Genomic DNA, 19492 nt, shown 5'->3' on the forward strand with positions numbered 1-19492 from the left:
TCATCCGTGTCCCTACAAAGGACATGAACTCATCCTTTTTTATGGCTGCATAGTATTCCATGGTGTATATGTGCCACATTTTCTTAATCCAGTCTATCATTGATGGACATTTGAGTTGGTTCCAAGTCTTTGCTATTGTGAATAGTGCCGAATATGAAATATTTAATACTTTTGATGTAAACTTAGGTTTCTTTAAGTAGATTAAATGCACTCCCTAAATATCAATTTGTTAACTTTCTAAATTTGCAATATGCTAGAGAATAGACAATGAAACTATTAGTTCATTTAGGTAAACTTATCATAAATAATGCCAAAAAAGAGAACCCAAGGAAAAGAAAGCTCATTTCAAGCCAAGTCTACTTCACACTGAAGTATAATGAATATATTAATTGTATGAAAGGTCTTAGGGTTATTTTGAGAAAGAATAATCTCTCAACAGTAAATATTCAATTCTTATCATATTTATAGACCATGTTAGCTTCTTGAGTTAGCTTTTTCTTACAGTGGCCAGCCATCCACTAACATGTCACTATAAAAGGAAAGAATATTTATTTCTATGAGAAGGCAACATGATCTAATGAAGCCCACACAAAATTTAGAGCCCACAGGTTCAAATTCAAGTTTCATCTCTACTTTTAAGAAGTCAGTTCACTTCAGAAAGTGACATTTTTCTAACTTGTAAAACAGTATAAAAACAATACATTCAATGCTTATATCCCTGGGTTGCAATGTAAGTTAAATTATGTAATGTAAAAGGAGTTTCTAAGGCATATGTGTTCTAATTGTAATTACTGTATATAATTCACCAAGAATTATACAAATTAAAATTGACTTACACTTAAAATATGAGGTTGATTCTCTTCAATTCCCTGAACTCACCAGGTATAAAGTAAATGCAAGGCCAGGTGTGGTGGCTCACACTTCTAATCCTAGCACTTTGGGATTATAGTGGGAGGCTGAGGCAGGAGGATTGCTTGAGCCCAGGAGTTCCAGGCTGCAGTTAACTATGACCGTGCCACTGCACTTCAGCCTGAGTGGGTGACAGAGTAAGACCCTTTCTCTTCAAAAATAAAATAAAATAAAACAGGCCGGGTGCAGTGGCTCACACCTGCAATCCCAGCACTTTGGGAGGCCAGGAGGCGGGTGGATTGCCTGAGATCAGGAGTTCCAGACCAGTCTGGTCAACATGGTGAAACCCCGTCTCTACTAAAGATACAAAAAAATTAGCCACGCATGGCAGTGGGCGCCTGTAATTCCAGCTACTTGGGAGGCTGAGGTGGGGGAATTGCTTGAACTAGGAAAGTGGAGGTTGCAGTGAGCCAAGATTGCACCACTGCACTCTAGCTTGGGTGAGAGAGTGAGACTCCATCTCAAAAAAAAAAAAAAAAAAAAAAAAAAAAAAAAATTCCCCAAAGTAAATGTGGTCTCATGCTGGTTCTGTATTTTTATTAATACTATTCAAGACAGTATATTAATTAAACAAAGATTAGGGAAATACAGTGACTAATGTTACCTACTTAGCTACTGTGTATTAGACTTTGTGCTGAGGCTTTACATGTGATGTCTTGTCAGTCAACTGAGATGAAATATTGTGAGACAGGGATTAGCTCAAGTTTACAAATGTAGAAACTGGGCCCACAGTGGTTAAGTGACATTCCCAGGGCCACATGGATCTGTCTGTCTCCCATGTCCAAGCTTTTTTCTGCTGCAGGATATCTTTTTGAGTAGCTATTTGGAGCTGCCCTTCAAAGTAATACAGTGGTGATGTCCTTTATCTTAAAGCTCAAAACTTATTTTTAATCTACTACCGCTAATATAAAAATAACTTTATTCATAGGTAGTTACAGGACCTCGTAAGTCAAAGAGCACCACCACCAGGATTACTACTAAAACTCAAATACAATATAGAACAGGAAATGATTTCCCGATACCCAGGAAAGTAAAAGAGACAACTATTCAGCCAAACTATTGCTATTTCTAAATATAGAATATTCAAAGCTAATATGGCATATGAAAGAAGAAAAGAAAATGTATCCTCTAGTTTGCTGCGAAGCCTGAGTTTCTAGGGAGCATTACAGCATGTAATATAGAAACCAGGACTTTCTGTACTCTGTTGTATTTCTCAATGAAAGGCAATCTGGGCTGCACCAGCTTTCCAAAAATATCACATGTGTTGGCGTGCTAAGACTCCTGAAACTGAAATTTGGATCAATGTTTCTTCTTTATAAAATTGGTTTCACAACTACCATGAGAAGTTTAAAATGTAATTCCCAAATACTATTTTGCTTTTAATCATTTAAATGATATGGGGAAAATTCATATATTTGGCACATGAAAATACTCTAAAAGAATGTCAAATTTTCATTTTTCTTTTTTAAATGATTACAAATATGGTTAACTTTTATTTTCTTTCAAAGATTACACCAGTCATCTATTTACCATATTATCTCTTGTACATTTAGAAGAGAAGATAAATCTTAGCGTTCAATTTATTTCTGAAACTCATAAGAACTTACATTCTTTCCTATTACCTATTTAGTAATTTTGCATAACTTAATACTGTTACAAACAAGATTAACATGCAGACATTAAAAATAAACTGTATAATATTTTAATAAAAGTTTATAGCCAGTTACAAGTCAATAAAAACCCCAGTAGTTTCAGAAAGTTTCATCATGTATACAATTTATTAGTTTCACTATAGCGACTTCAAAATGAAAGACTATCACTTAGCATTTATTTAATACAATCCTGGATGTGATACCAGTGATTAACAGGTCTTAAAATTCCCTGAATTTTGGTCTTGGCCTTTTACCATTGGAGTTTAAAGGTGCAAAATTATCAGTTGAATCCTGTGTTTCCTTTTTTATAAACAGAAGGCAAGGTCGAATATTAATGTTCCTCAAATAGCAGACCTTTAGCAACAAGAAGATACACTCAACAATGACTTTAGCATATGCTCACACAGTATGACTCAGACCATGAAGCATATTTGGAAGTCACATTAACAATGTGGATGCTGGAAACCAAATTCTAGTTTTCCTCACTTAGCAGCTGAGTGACCCTCGGCAGTCAACTTCTGCAGGCCTGAGTTTTCTCAACTGGAGTGAGCATAACAGCACTGAAGTTTTAGGGTTGTTTTGATGATTAAGTGAAATGTTTGCAAAATCCTTGGCAGAGCAAGTACTCAATAAATACTAGTGAAAATGATGCCTATTATAATAACGTAATTTTTTTATATTGATTCTCAACCTAAGCTTTAGAAAAAGTAGCACTGATTTGCACAAGCAGGACAGAACATAAAAGGTATTGCCATAGCCTGTATCACCAAATAGGAAAAAAATTATGATTAGTAGCAATTTGGTAAAGTTACTATTTATCTGGGTTGCATTAAACTGAAATATTTATCTGGAACTAAAATCTTTTTCACAAATGCCATTTGGGTTCATCTGGTTTAGACTTCTCTTTAAAAATACTAAAAATAATTCTATTAGCCTGGGACCTTATAAAAACAACAAAAATGAATAGGGGAGAATTAAATTCATGGTATTAATGAAACATGGAATGAACTATATACAGTTTTCTAACCAGTTAAATTAGGCACAAATATATATACAAAAATACAACTATACAGCTAAATGCTTATTATTGACCCCTCATTTAGAAGAAGCAAAAGGTGATGTTTCCATCTGGTTCTGGTATGTGGTTTTGGATTCTGTACCATCCTGTAATCTCTTTTGATGCATCAGTGCTGGTCTTTGCTCTATACTGGGTAGTGCTGATTCAGGTTAGAATTGAGTAACACCTGTCTAGTATTTTGAGTACTTAGAATTTTTAGTTTACTTGTTAATATTTGCTCAATGTAAAAGTAAATCCAGTAGAGAGTTTTCATCGACTACTTGCCCCCAGCTCTAAAAAAACATTCTATTTACAATTAGACAGGTTTATGAAGATTTTGAAATGTGACTCTTCTTCCATTTTAAAAATGCTGGGAGTAGCTTCATGCAAATTATTTCTATGACTGTCTCATTAAGTACTCTCCGCAGTGGTTTAGATTGGAACAGAACACTTTACGTTCCGGAAATTCTCTTGAACACTCTCTTTCTATGGCTAAGCGACATGGATTTTAATACCTGACTCCAAGCAGCCACTCCACTCTTCCTAGCTCATCTCAGGTAGTAGAATCGCAGCATTTTTTTCTGCCAATCTGAACTCAGGCACGCTATTTGTTCATCTACTTACTCAAACATGTATTGTGTGTTTACTCAGTGGCAGGCTGTGTCCTAGGTGCTGGGGATGGAGCAGTGCAGAGAGACAAAACCTCTGCTCTCATAAAGCTCACAATCTATACAACCTGAGAGAAGAAAAGGCAGTAAGTGATATGGAGGAAAATACAGCAGGGGAGAAGAAGAGACGGGTGGAATGGGAGCGGTGCATCACTTTAGAGGGGATGGGCAGAAGAAAACCTAAAGAAATTGAGCAAGGAGGCCATGCATGCTGTGGAGGGAGCACATTTTAGAGGAAGGCTTGACAGGTGAGAGAACCGCACACAGGGAGCATGCTGGCATGTTCAAGGGCCAGCAAGGAAGCAAGCCTGCCTGGAGTAGAATGAGGGAGGGGAAGCGTGGGAGGAGGTTGGGGAGAGCAGAAAGCAGCATCGGGTCATGTAAGGCCTTGTGGGCTATTTTAAGAACTTTGGCTTAAATTCCGAATGAGCAGAGAAGTGATTAGAGGGCTTTTAGTAGAAGAGTGACATACACTGATGAGTCTTAATAGTAAGGCTCAGGCTGAAAGGGAACAAGGGCAGAAGCAGAGAACACTTTTGTGATACTTTAGGTGAGAAGTGAGGTGTTTTACAGTAGAACAACAGGCAGGAGAATTGGTGAGAAGTGGCTGGATTCTAGATACATTTCAAAGGTACAGCTGATTTTGTTGATGGAGTTAATGTAGGATGAAGGCAAAAGAGGAATTAGGCATGAGGGTTGAGGTCACAATGGATAGAATGGGAGCTGAAGTTTTATTAACTGAGATGGGGAAGACTGTGTGTGGAGCAGGTTTGAGGGAATACTCAGCAGGTCAGTTTTGAACATGTTAAGTTTGATTTGTCTGTGTGATATCCAAGATATTGAGTAGGCAGTTGGATATATGAGTTTTCTAGGGTCCAGAAAAAAGGTTTTGGCCTAAAGTATACATTTTGGCACACCCAGTGTATAGATAGTATTCAAAACCGTGGTACCGCATGAGGTCACCAAAAGAGAGAGAGTTTATGAAAAATAGAATAGGTTCACGGGCTTGGCCCTGGAGTACTACAATATTTAGAGGTCAGGAAGATGAGAAGCCACCAAGGAGAATGGGAAAGAGTGTCCAGGGATGTAGGAGGAAAACCTGAAGAGTGTGATTTCTTAGAAGCCAAGTGAAAACATTATTTTCAGGTGGATGAAATGATAAACTCTGTAAAATGCTATTGATCCAATAAGCTGAGGAACTGAACAACAGCCTTAGTAATGTGATGGAAACTGGTGACTTGATCAAAACAATTTTGGTGGAGTGGAGGGGTGAAAGCTGGACTGGAGCTCATTCAATGGATGACGGGCAGACCAAGGATTGCTTCAAGGGCTCTTTCTATAAAAGAAAGAAGAGAATAAGAAAAGTAGCTGGAAGAGGAAGTGGAATCAAGAAGGCTTTCTTTGTAATAGGAAAGAAATAATAGCTTTGTTTTGCTGATGGAAAAATATCAACAGGGAAGGAAAAATAAAAACTTTGAGAGAGAGAGAGAGAGATGGAGAATTACTGGATGGTGTCCTTGAGTTGATGAGAAGTGGGGATGGAGCTTGGTGCACAAGTGGAGGGACTGGCTTTTGCTAGAATCGTGGATAGTTCAGGAAAAGGAAAGGTGTATGGGCAGAAGTGCAGGAAGTAGTGTGGGTGCCGTGCTGGGAGCTGGATGTGGGATGGAAGTTCTAATTGCTTCTGTTTTTTTCAGCGAAATATGATTCTAGGTTATCAGCTGAGAGTAAAGATAGGAGAGGAGGGGATGGAGGTGGAGGAGGGAGAAGGTGTGAAATAATAATCCAGGAGAGTGGGAGAGATAGCAATTGAGGGTAAGACAGTATGATTGGCAGGCAGCATGAAGGGTCTGCTTGAGCATCATGATCAGGAATTTAAAGTGAGTCGAGGTGGCATGTGTGTGTGTTCTTCTGCAGCTACATTCAGACATGGGATCACATGGAGAGTTATATATAGCCAGGAGTCTGGTTTAGCTAAACACATATGGCAGAACTAGAGAAACACAAGGGAACTGAGGATGCATATAAGGTAATGAATAAAATAATGATAAAGACTATGCATAGAATTCACGCCAAGTGAGGAGATAAGTGGGCACCGTGAAAAGATGAATAGGCTCTAACTATTAAGGATTGAAGGATTTCTGGAGTTGGATGAGTAGATTAGCAAGAGAGTAAGTGGTGTTCAGAGGGTTGGATACTTAAAATTGAAATACTAGAGGAAGTTTATAATTATTGGAAAGGAATATGTCTAGAATGTGACCATGGAAGTGAGTAGATAAGGTAGAGAAAAGAAGGAATCATTGGCAGAGAGGAATTCAAGAACCTGAAAACATGGAGTTTTGGAAAAGTCACCTATGTATATGTAGGAGAAAGTGACAGTGAGCTAGAAGCTAAAATCTTCAAGGGACAAGGGATGGCATCAAGAGGATACAGGCTGATGACATCAGGAGGTTTAAAAAAAGGAGGAAGAAAAATAGTTTAAAAGAGCGGTGAGAAGCAAGAAGCAAAATATAGCTCCCCCAAGTTTGGTGATTAATAGGAATATGAAATCCAAAGACACTGCTTCCCTGAAGTCTACTCAAGTGAGGTATGCATCACTTGAGCAGACTTCAGGGAAGCAGTGTCTTTGGATTCTAGTTAGAGCAAGAAGCTTAAAAGGGATAGAGAACAGATTTAGCCCAGAGTTTTGCTAATGACTACACCCATGCATTCTAAAGGATCAGTGTGGGAGTTTTGGGAAATGGGAAGTGATAGGAGACAGAATCAGAAAAGGAGGTATACAGAAGTGGAGAGGGATAAGATTTGCAGGGATGATGGTGGAGTTGGTGACTATCATAAACAGGGATAGCGGACATGATAAGTTTAGCCCAGACAGTCCCAAGCAGATAACAATGGTGACATTGTAGAGACTGTCTGGAAAAAGAAGTGGGGGGAATCTATCCAGGAGTCTGTAGAGTTCAGGAGTCCCATCTTGATTTTTGCTGTTGGAGACAAAGAGAGGAAAGATCTTAATGCGAATATGTACTCGCTGCAATTCTTCCAGTATGCACTACAAACACAGGTGGTGTGTGAGGTGAGGTGAAGCTGCCATTCCTGCCTAGTCATTTTTCTCCTCGGTTATTTTCTTTGTGCCTTTAAGTATCATCCAGCCCTTTTACAGTAGTTGAGATTTTGCCAACTGATGTTCTCATATTCTGTTTTTGTTGCTGATCATTAATTTTATTATTATTATTATTATTTTACTTTAAGTTCTGGGATACATGTGCAGAACGTGCAGGTTTGTTATATGGGTATGCACTTGCCATGGTGGTTTGCTGCACCCATCAACCCATCATCTACATTAGGTATTTCTCCTAATGCTATCCCTCCCCTAGCCTCCCACTCCCCAACAGGCCCCAGTGTGTGATGTTCCCCTCCGTGTGTCCATGTATTCTCATTGTTCAGCTCCCACTTATGAGTGAGATGCAGTGTTTGGTTGTCTGTTCCTGTGTTAATTTGCTGGGAATGATGGTTTCCAGCTTCATCCATGTCCCTGCAAAGGACATGAACTCATCCTTTTTAATGGCTGCATAGTATTCCATGGTGTATATGTGCCACATTTTCTTTATCCAGTCTATCATTGATGGGCATTTGGGTTGGTTTCAAGTCTTTGCTATTGTGAATAGTGCTGCAGTAAACATACATGTGCATGTGTCTTTATAGTAGAATGATTTATAATCCTTTGGGTGTATACCCAGTAATGGGATTGCTGGGTAAAATGGTTTAGTTCTAGATCCGGTTCTAGATCCTTGAGGAAGTGCCACACTGTCTTCCACAATGATTGAACTAATTTACACTCCCACCAATACTGTAAAAGTGATCCTATATCTCCAAATCCTCTCCAGCACCTGTTGTTTCCTGACTTTTTAGTGATCACCATTCTAACTGGTGTGAGATGGTATCTCATTGTGGTTTTGATTTGCATTTCTTTAATGACCAGTGATAATAAGCTTTTTTTAATGTTTGTTGGCCACATAAATATCTTCTTTTGAGAAGTGTCTGTTCCTATCCTTTGCCCACTTTTTGATGGCATTTTTTTTTTCTTGTAAATTTGTTTAAGTTTCTTGTAGATTCTGGATATTAGCCCTTTGTCAGATGAACAGATTGCAAATTATTTCCCCATTCTGTAGGTTGCCTATTCACTCTGATGAAAGTTTCTTTCGCTGTGCAGAAGCTCTTTAGTTTAATTAGATCCCATTTGTCAATTTTGGCTTTTGTTGGCATTGCTTTTAGTGTTTTAGTCATGAAGTCTTTGTCCATGCCTATGTCCTGAATGGTATTGCCTAGGTTTTCTTCTAGGGTTCTTATGGTTTTAGGTCTTACATTTAAATTTTTAAATCATCTTGAGTTAATTTTTGATACGGTGTAAGGAAGGGGTTCAGTTTCAGTTTTCTGCATATGGCTAGCCAGTTTTCCCAACACCATTTATTAAATAGGGAAGGCACAGCTTGAGCAGACTTAAACGTTCCTGCCTGCCAGCTCTGAAGAGAGCAGTGGATCTCCCAGCACAGCACTCGAGCTCTGCTAAGGGACAGACTGCCTCCTCAACTGGGTCCCTGACCCCCATGCCTCTTGACTGGGAGACACCTTACAGCAGGAGCTGACAGACACCGCATACAGGAGAGCTCTGGCTGGCATCTGGCGGATGCCCCTCTGGGATGAACCTTCCAGAGGAAGGAACAGGCAGGAATCTTTGCTGTTCTGCAGCCTCTGCTGGTGATACCCAGGCAAACGATCTGGAGTAGACCTCCAGCAAATTCCAGCAGACCTGCAGCAGAGGGGCCTGACTGTTAGAAGGAAAAGTAACAAACAGAAAGGAATAGCATCAACATCAACAAAAAGGACACGTCCACACAAAAACCCCATTTGAAGATCAGCAACATCAAACACCAAAGGTAGGTAAATCCACGTAGATGAAGAAAAACCAGGGCACAAAGGCTGAAAAAAGATTCTAAACAGTCTTTTCCTCCCTGTGTAGAGGTTTCCCAGTACTTTCCCACCCATCCCTCCCTGCCCTCCTGGATATCTCCTCTCTCTCTCTCTCTCTCTCTGTCTCTCTCACTCACTCTCTCTCTCTGTATTGATGATGGTAAAGAAGCAAACAAATCCTATGATCTCTAGTCTTTTCAAGGCCTCTTCTCTTATGGAATACATAGAAGAAAAGAACAAGGAAACCTTATTTCAAAATGGCAACTTCTTCAAATTGGGGATTCTCTTAGAAAAAAAGGAAATTGTGTAGTAGAGAATTCGTCAGAATTAAGCAGTGGTTGTCAGATTGATGTGGGCATGATCAGAGCAACTGTCTGTGAATGAACCTGCATATGTGCAAGTATAGAGCCTCATGTGGCAGTTGTTTTTAGTCCCCATACTCAGTTTATTTTTTACCTTTTTCCTCAGAAATGAAAGGTCTTCAGGGTAGGATAAAAGAGACCAAGATGCAGATGAGCAAGAGCCCATAAAGGCACACCTTGGGGCATTCCCCATTCCACGCCGTACCCTACCCCCTAAACTGTCATCACTTAAAAAAAAAAGAAAGCTCTTTATGCAGGGTGGAGCGGGCAGAGGGGACAGTTTGAAATAAATCCCTGCACCTTAGTGGGTGTGCAGTCATTGCTGCAGTCAGTGAAGGCTGTTACTGCCCTTGGGAAAAAGAGAATTTGCAGTGTGATATTTCCTTTGAGGAATAAAGGAAGCCAGCAATAGTGCCCATGGGAGTCAGGGGAGGGAAGCAGGCAGAGAAAGCCATTTATCAGAAAGTTGAGAATATAGTTTCTCATCCAAAGTAACCATCAGAAGTTTTTCAAGAGATTTGTTATTCAAGTTCCCTTGGAATTATAAGTTTGGACGCCAAACTAATGGTCACTTTGGCCCTTTTTAACAACTCTACTTTTAGTGAAATTTTTGTGTCTTAAAAAGGCACTAGTTTCTTATTAACCAATTGTGTCCCCAGCTAGCAATTTTGCAATATGCAGACAGGAAAGCAAGTCCCGCAAACTGGGAATTTGGAACTTTAGCAACACAGGAAAATTGAGGGGTTTACAAAGAAAAGCTCACAGAGTATGCAAATATAAACAGGGTTAAAATTAAACTTACCAGGGAGAGACACTATCGCTGACTTACATGAACCTATTTGAAAGAATGATTTATAAACTAGAATTTAAGCTTCAGTGTCATATAACGACAGGAGCACAGTGTTGGAAAGAACAAGACCCAGGATTGACACATATAGATATCCAATTAATATTTGATAAATGAATGATTGAGTGAGCAGTGGACATTGGGCCAGCCACTTAAATCATTCGGAATCTCAAATTATCCATTCATGAAGTGGGAAATAATAATACCTGTTATATCAAATAATGGTTTATTATATGCCTATTACATCCTCATCACTGTGCTACAGTGTATGTGTGACATAATGTGTGTGTGTGTGTATATACATATGTACATATGTATAATCTTCACAACATACTTCTCTACTTTAAAAGGAGATGATTGGGGCCTCAAATGATACATATGAAAATCAATTGTGTTGTGCACACTCATTTAGGAAACCAAATTATGGCTCTGATGGTTATATTTAGATAGAATTTGGTTAGCAAAGTTAGGCTAGCCACAAATGATTATTTCAGCCACATGATAGTAGCTGGATGGACAAATTCTGGACAAGTACTAACAAGTATATTCCTTTTGATTTTGGCTGTAAAGTTTCTAATAAATTGTTATAATTTCTTTTAGATAATTTATAGTCCTATGGGACACTGGAAAGCTTCTAATACTTAGGAAGGTTCTAGTCATGCCTCCTTAAGCATCCACTCTGCTTTCTAGATGGAAAGACCCACATATCATCAAGTTCTATTTACAAACCATCTCTTAAGGCAGCATTTCTTCTACTTATGGGGGAACTTCTTTTGGTCGCCTAAGAAAATACATCTGTGTGCCTCAGTTTGAGAAAAACTGCATCAAAATTTGAATGTTCCCTTTAAGTGATTCCTTGAAATCAACACAATCAGAAACATGACCAAGAACAAAAACTTACTAAATGTTAATTAAATATGATTATCCAGATGACCCAGAATATGCTTCTATTAATGTTTTTCAGATTGGCATTAAAATAAACATGTAAGATTTAAAAATTGTCATAGAACTCTGAGATCCTTAATAACAAAGGCTATTTAAATTAAGTCCTTCCTTCAGAATCTAGTTTCCCCTTGTATGTGTTAATGGTAACCATTTTGGGCCTCAGAGAGTGAATGTCTCCTGATTGTGTTTCCAAAGATGGATATATTTATACCTGACTTGTTCATACACTGACTTGCATTTGCTGACAAAATGTAGAGTACCTGGGTGAATTAAGCAAACTCCTATTTACCTTCATACTGTACACATTATTAATTAGCCCATTTATTTTACAAACATTATTGAAGTAGACCTTTTTTGTGCCAGGTATTATATTAGGTGTAGAGGTTACCAATATTAATAGAATTTGACCATTTCTCATGAAAAAGAAGCCTTGTTGGGAGATAAACAGGAAACATGCAAATACAATAAATTTGTGAAAAGAACCAAATTTTATGATCGCTCAGAGGAGAAAGTGACTAAGCCAGCTTGTGTGTCTCAGATATACCTGAAATTGATACCAAACACCATTTATAGGAATTATTTTATAATGATGGAAAACAGAGTACCAGGGTGTTATTTAGAAGACGCTGCAAAGCTTTTATTGTCTAATGCTCCCTCCTCTCTCTTCCCACAGAGTCCAGCATACCAAATTTGGCTTATTTTTAATTAAAATTGTAAAAAATGTGGAGAACAGAAGTCATTGTAATGCTCTAATAACATTACCAAACTTTTATATGGATACCTTGAAATATAGACTTGGTTTCTAGCACAATGTTTAGCATACAATAAATAGTCAACAAATGTGAATACTTGAATTTAGTTACTATTTATTGAATTTAAGCTATCCCTAGTCTATTAATTTGAAAACTCTGTATCATGTTTTATCCGAGTTTAGTATTTTGTTCAAAAGTGTTTCTTTACTTGTGCCTCATTAGAAGCAGGAGGATAGGGCACACACTGGAATCTGCTGTGGAATTTCTTTAGTTCTAGTCTCCCTTTTTGCTTCCTTTCCTTCGAGGTCCTGCCACCTCTTTCTTCTCAATTCCGATGTCACTGTTGGTGCCTGGAGGCATCTCCACTTCTGGCTGTCTCACTGGAGAATTCTCTTGTTTCATGGTACATACTACTTCCCCTGCTTGCCAACCTTGATAAATTCTATGTCAGTAGGAGAAAGTTCAGGTTTTTAATGCCCTCTTTTAAGATGGGTTCATTGAAATGTTAAATGAGTCAGTGATAAACATGCAGAACTAAGATCTAGTCTTTTGGATTGTATCTTTAAAAACTTCTAGAAATTATACTCTTATTACTTGTCATCTGATCTTAGAAACACAGAATTTTGTTACTGTAAAAAAAAAACTTAAGGGAGAAACCATTCTAAACTCTTTCCTCCATTTTTACTTAGCATTTACTTTTATTTATTTATTTATTTGTCTATTTATTTACTTATTTTGAAGCAAGGGGTTTGCTCTGTCACCCAGGCTGGAGTGCAGCCTCAGCTTCCCAAGTAGCTGAAATTACAGGTCACACCACTGAGTCCAGCTAATTTTTTATTTTTTATTTTTTGTAGAGATAGGGCTCTCTATGTTGCCAAGGCTGGTCTTGAACTCCTGGGCTCAAGCAATCCTCCTGCCTCGGCCTCCCAAAGTGCTGGGATTATAAGCGTGAGCCACTGCAGCTGCCTAGAATTCACTTTTAAATGCTGAGCTTGGCATGCATTTGACACCATAACATTCTAGAATTCATTTTAATGTTTTTTTTCTAATTTTGACATATTTGGACATTAAACATCTACAAACCTAAAATAAACAATTTTTAGAGACTGAGATATTTTCTATTAGAAAATAGAGCTAATGAGAAGTTGAGGTCTAAAGGAAATAAAATAAGATTATGATGCAGAGGCCGTTGGTTTTTGTGTTACGGGGGCCAGGGAGGCGAAAAGGGGAGGAGGTTTAAAAGTGCAGTTTCTGAGCCAGAATCACCAGGTAGTTGATAACTCAAAATGTTCAGTTCAGGATTATATGAATTAATGCAATTAAGCGCTTAGAACAGAACATGACACAGAAGAATAAACTCTGATACATTTTAGCTATTATTTAAATGATTTGCTGCTCACTTTTAAATTTAATTTTTACATTCCTTTAAACCATGACTATTATAATAAATAGTTCAAATAATTTTTCTTCTTTGAGTCTTAGATAAATGTTTTGTTCTTATACATGTTAAGCCAACTAGTAAATAAATAATTTACCTATACAATCTTATAAAAATTAATTTAACCAAAGAAATGAGAGACCGCATGAAAATGGCATTTACATAGGAGAGTTGAGGCTGGGTGTGGTGGCTCACGCCTGTAATCCCAGCACTTTGGGAGGCCGAGGTGGGAGGATCACCTGAGGTCAGGAGTTTGAGACCATCCTGGCCAACAGGGTGAAACCCCGTCTCTACTAAAAATACCAAAAAAATTAGCCGGATGTGGTGGCATGCGCCTGTAATACCAACTACTTGGGAGATGGAGGCAGGAGAATCGCTTGAACCTGGGAGGCGGAGGTTGCACAGTGAGTCAAGATTGCACACTGCACTCCAACCTGGACAGCAAGAGCAAAACTCCATCTCAAAAAATTAAATAAATAAATAAATAGAGTTGAAATGTTCAGTAGTAAAATTGCAAATCTTTAAATTATTGACAAGGGTGACTACTAATAAACCAAGCTCCTTTTACCCATCTACTTCCTAGGTTTTATTGTCATTCAAAATACTTTTAAAAAATACATCACTTTTGCATACATTAATACTTCTGCTAGCCTACGTAAACGCATGTCGAACTCAAAAATGCTCAATTCATCTCATCACATTTAGCCAAATCTTAGTGATGGAACATTGGCAGGGCTGTGGATGGGGAGAGCAGGAATATATACATGTATTACTGTTTGCATCTAACTGGGAAATAATAATACCTTACATTTGTTTTTTACTTCATAAATTACAAACAGAATTAACCTACATTATTTGATACTCTTAAATAACTATCTGAGGTAGGCAAAGTAGGACATTTCCCTTTTCTACTATTGAAGAAACCTTAAATCCTATTGTTAGGACTGGGGAGACAGCACAGGAGCTCAGATTTCCTTTTGCCCTGTGCCCGTGTTCTTCACTCTGCCATTGTCTCTCTCAGAACCCCAAATGTGGACATGATTTAGCCAATATTCTCAAAATGAAGAATTCTCCTTCATCCCATTGTCAGTCCTTTTAATTTCATCACAACACCCATCTAAAATGAAAATTAAGTTCAGAAAACTCAAATAAGTCTACCAACACAACAATTTCTTTTCTTTTTAAAAAAATTTTAAGTTCTGGGATACATGTGCTGAATGTGTAGGTTTGTTACGTAGGTATACGTGTGCCATGGTGGTTTGCCGCACCTATCAACCTGTCATCTAGGTCCAACAAAACCATTTCTAAATGTCCATTATCCTCCCTTAAGTGATCTTTGTGGGTGCCAATGTTTTATTTATTTGATCTAAAAGGACATCTAGCTTCCCCAAGATGACCTCCTGTCTCAGGTCTTGACTAAACTTCTTTAGCTTTTTTGCAATCCAGGGCATGCCTGCATGTGCACACACACACACACACACACAGACGTGTGTGTATAAAAAGTTTCACCAAAACCCCCCAAAATCAACAGAGTCCACCCACAGTGCACTCTGTTTTTGTTTATGCTGCTTCGTGATTTGAACCATGCTGATTAGCAGTCCATTAGATTGAATTTATAACCAGTTTATGCATCGTGACCTACAGTCTGAAATACTGGTTTAGCATTTAATTATTTTAAATAAAAAAGCATGGGTCTGGAAATCAGATAGATCTGAGTTTGAATTTTTTGCTTTTCCTCTTATAAGTTGTAGTGATCTTTGAGGCAAATCACTTGACTTCTGAGAATTTTAGTGTCATCATCTGTAAAATAAAATATGCTGTAACAGATGTAAAATGTAAAATATAATAATGATTCCTATGTCATTAACATTTCTTATTCTTTCATCAAATATTTATTTCTCAGCACTCATAACCTCTTCATTTTTCTTGATTTTAGTAAGATTCTGAAGACCAATTTTTATAGTTTTTTCTTCTCCCAGGCAAATGCTCTACCATACTCAGTGTCATTCTCTATATTTTAGGGATTGTATTATTTAAAAAAAAAAACAACAAAAAACAACCGTTGATGGGGCTAGACAGGGAGAAAAGATCAGTGGCCAAAAAAAGGGAGCTACCATCCAGGGGCGCTAGACAGGATTCCACTATGGATGAAGTGGAGATCCTGGTGTGGACTATATATAGAGAGTGACATCTTCAAAGTATTCTTATTCTAGCCCTTTTTCACTATGAAATAATCAATAACCTGAACAGCCAAATTCCAAATCTCATTGTAAATATTTTTAAATTAATGAAGGCTTAGTAAATACCACATTAAATTATCATTTGGGAATTTAAAAGAAACCCTTGAAGATCTGAGAGTAACTAATAAAACAGATATCCTCTTGGATCACCTATAGTTTGATGTACTTTGTTAAATCAGAAACCTGTGGAGACCAGCCAAGGACACAGTCAGTTCAGTTAAATGTGTCTGACAAAGATGGTGCATTGTGTGCTTTGCTTTTCCTGATCTTCATAAAAAACTAAATCCTTAATCCCACCACAGTGAATAAGTACCCTTGGTTTAGAGAAGCCGCTGTGGAAGAGAAGGGAAAAGTGCAGATAAAAGATACATGGGCGTAAGGAGTGAGAATGGATAGAGAACATGTATATGTGTCATTTTCATTTTTAATTTGATTCTTTCTTCATTGTATAGATTATTTCTTTTGCCAATGTCGTTTATACTAATGGCACAATGAAACTCTAGTAATATTTCACAACTATTTGTATCTACATTTATGGCATGTATTTCATCTTGAGAAGAGTTCTTGGCTTGGGGGAATCTTGACACTGAAGTCCATTCAGAGTGGTGGTGAGGACTGAGAGGCCAAGTTTCACTTGCCTTCACAATTACTGCCTTTGGATGTGTCCATTTTCTCTCTGTCTCTTTCTTCTAACCTCTTTCAAAAACTTTCAAGAACTCATATATTTTAATTGCCTTCTCCAAAATATTTACATTTTCATACAATTAAAGATGTTATGTAAGTTAGTTGTACTTTTCTGATATGCAAAAGACTTAGACTGTGAAACTCTTAATTCAACATGTGACATATGCAAAGCAGGGCAGACAGAGATCTGAAAATTACATCATTGACAATATATGCTACTGTGTAGTTGATTTTCAGTTGTTTAATAATAAGTATTTGGGGGCCAAATATTTATGGGGATGAAAATTACATAATGTGTCCTTTACTTCTCCCTTAGAACCTAGCACTGAGAGCTGAGCACTTAGTGGGTACCTAGCAAATGCTTATGGATTAATAAATAAGTTTGTATTAATTATGAACTTATAATAAGGTGAGAAACAGTTTGATGGATGATGATGCAAACATTTAACCTTCATGTAAGTTTAGCCATATCTTCTTGAATCTGTTCCTCAACTTTTCCAAATGGACTCCTCTGTGGTTTTTCTATATATGTCAGAAACACTCAAATGGTTCCATGAAAATTTTTATTGGCTATCCGTTCTACCTGGGGTCAGCCAGTAGCTTTATATGATCATAGAAAGGCAGTCAATGGGGAAAGTATTTCATAAAATCAGCAAGAGAGATAGTGAATAGAGCTTATTATAAATCTGATTATGAACAAAATGTTAAAATATTGCTTTATAAAATTTGATAGAAGTGCTAAACAAAAAAGATAACTTTGTTCTTTAGGATTGATTAATGTGCACAGTGTAGCATTACCGTCTTTTTTAAAAATCTACCTGGTGTTTTTGGCCATTTTAATGGTATTATATAGAAATAGCATTATTCTGAAGTTGTGGTATCAAAGATGATATCACGTCTGGAACTCACAGATCTGCAAAACCCAATATCTTGCTCACAATAAGAGCTCAATAAATATTTGCTGATTGTTTCAAAAAACTAAGTTCGTATTATTTTATCAAAATTAACTTACATAAAGTCAGTATCAATGACTTATCAATAGTATCCTGCTTTAGTTGTTTCCTATTTGGTATGCAGCATATATAAAATTGAGAGATATTTAAATCATTGCTAGAAATGAGTCTATAACCTGACATAGTGAAACTGATAGATATGTAGAACATCGCTGGAAGTGAATCTATACCTTGATGCAGCTTCCCCAAATTATAATGTTAAAATTATTCCCTCATAAATTTACATTTCAGTAGAAGACTGTTAGATAGCACATCTCTGAGCTATAAATCTGATCATATTACATATCATTGTCATGTCTTTTGCCTCTAAATTTGGAGACCCTATCAAGAATATCAAGATTGTCTTTGTTCTCTGACTCTAGCATCATAACAAGATCATTTTATTGACTGATTTCAACTCAGTGGTCAGGAATTAAAAATGAAATATTATTAGTATTACTATTAAATGTCACAGTGTAAGAAGGACAGTTTCTATAACCTTCATATTTAGTACAACTTTTTCTTTTTTACATTCTGAGTATGACTCACAGTCATTCTTAAATAAGTACTCTTCTATAACAATCTACATAATGTAAATAATTTCTATATTCCATTTCAATATCCAACAACATTTATGATTAGCTTCTGAGATTATTTATGAAATAACATTTTGTAGCATTACTTGGGTCTATATGATATGTGTAAAACAGTGTATTTCAATTTGCATGTGAAAAATGTTAAATTATTCAGTATCAATATTAGAATACCGTCTGTATAAGACAAGTGAGCTATGGAAGCTAACAATTGGCACCATATACCAGCTGCTAAACTGTCACTTTATTTCCATTGCTCTGTTTAAGGCTTATACCATGTCAGTTGAAGACTTTAATCCTTGTTTTGAAGATGAAGAAACTAATATTTATTCTATTTTTCAGGTTGAATTAACTTAATATTTTCCTCTTAAAAATTTGTTCTTGATTTTTAAAATCATATTAATTTTCTTCTAAGTTTTTTCCAAATTGTTGGTCAGTATTTTGAGTCACTGAGTAGCTAGAGTGAGTTAGTTATAATATTAATCAAGGTATAACTGTTGTCTATAAATCCCAGGAGCTGAGGAGTACATTTTCGTAAGTGTGAATAGTGCTTAGCAGAGTGCTGCTTTGAGATACAAAAGGACTGAAAAAATATAAAGCTGTACATGTTCCAGAAAGTGTACAGAATTTTATTTTGTGCCAGTACAATAAATGATACAAAATTGTTCTCTTTAAGTCATTTAAAAAATTTAGAGATTTCTTCGTTTAAAAAAACTTTGTTGAAATGAAGTTGCTAAAATCCATGTTTCTAATGAATACTTACCTTATTGCCTCTCTGAATCAAAAACACTGAAATTAGTCTCTCTTAAATTAATAGATCCAAGATTCTAAGGCAAAAAGGAAAATAAAGAAGAGATCAGAGTCTGTCTGTTCTCTGGGTTATATGCTTGAGTAGGATCAGGGCACTATTTCTCTCATTACTTCACTTCTTAAAGCCTTGTTTGTTTCTTCTCTCAGAATGGACTCAACGCTCTCCATCTGGCTGCCAAGGAAGGCCACGTGGGGCTGGTGCAGGAGCTGCTGGGAAGAGGGTCCTCTGTGGATTCGGCCACTAAGGTAATATTCGTGCTGGTAGAACTTTTTTTCCTTAGAAAAGCGAAAATTATTTAAAGCTTTTCACTTTTATTTATCTTTTTAGACAAGGTCTCTTTCTGTTGCCCAGGCAGTAGTGTAGTGGTACAATCACGGCTCACTGCAACCTCCACCTCCTGGGCTCAAGTGACCCTCCCACCTCAGCTGCCTGAGTAGCTGAGACTACAGGCGTGTGCCGCCACACCCAGCTAATTAAAAAAAATTGTTTTTAGTTTAAATGAGGTCTTGCTATGTTGCCTTCCTGGGCTCCAGCGATCCTCCTGCCTCAGCCTCCCAAAGTGCTGGGATTATAG

The 19492-nt window shown here is 37.2% G+C and overlaps 1 protein-coding gene across 50 annotated transcripts in view; it reads left to right on the forward strand.

Annotated features, from left to right (window-relative positions):
* Positions 1-19492, forward strand: part of ANK2 (ankyrin 2) — a 698346-nt gene that overhangs the window by 493102 nt on the left and 185752 nt on the right. For all 50 annotated transcript variants that reach the window (XM_058436645.1, XM_058436660.1, XM_058436662.1 and 47 more), the window contains one exon: positions 19065-19163. In XM_058436645.1, coding sequence (XP_058292628.1) covers positions 19065-19163 — 99 coding nt within the window. The remainder of the gene's footprint in view (positions 1-19064; positions 19164-19492) is intronic.

Source organism: Hylobates moloch, unplaced genomic scaffold (genome assembly GCF_009828535.3).
Source record: "Hylobates moloch isolate HMO894 unplaced genomic scaffold, HMol_V3 SCAFFOLD_3, whole genome shotgun sequence".
Classification (NCBI taxonomy): Eukaryota; Metazoa; Chordata; class Mammalia; order Primates; family Hylobatidae; genus Hylobates; species Hylobates moloch.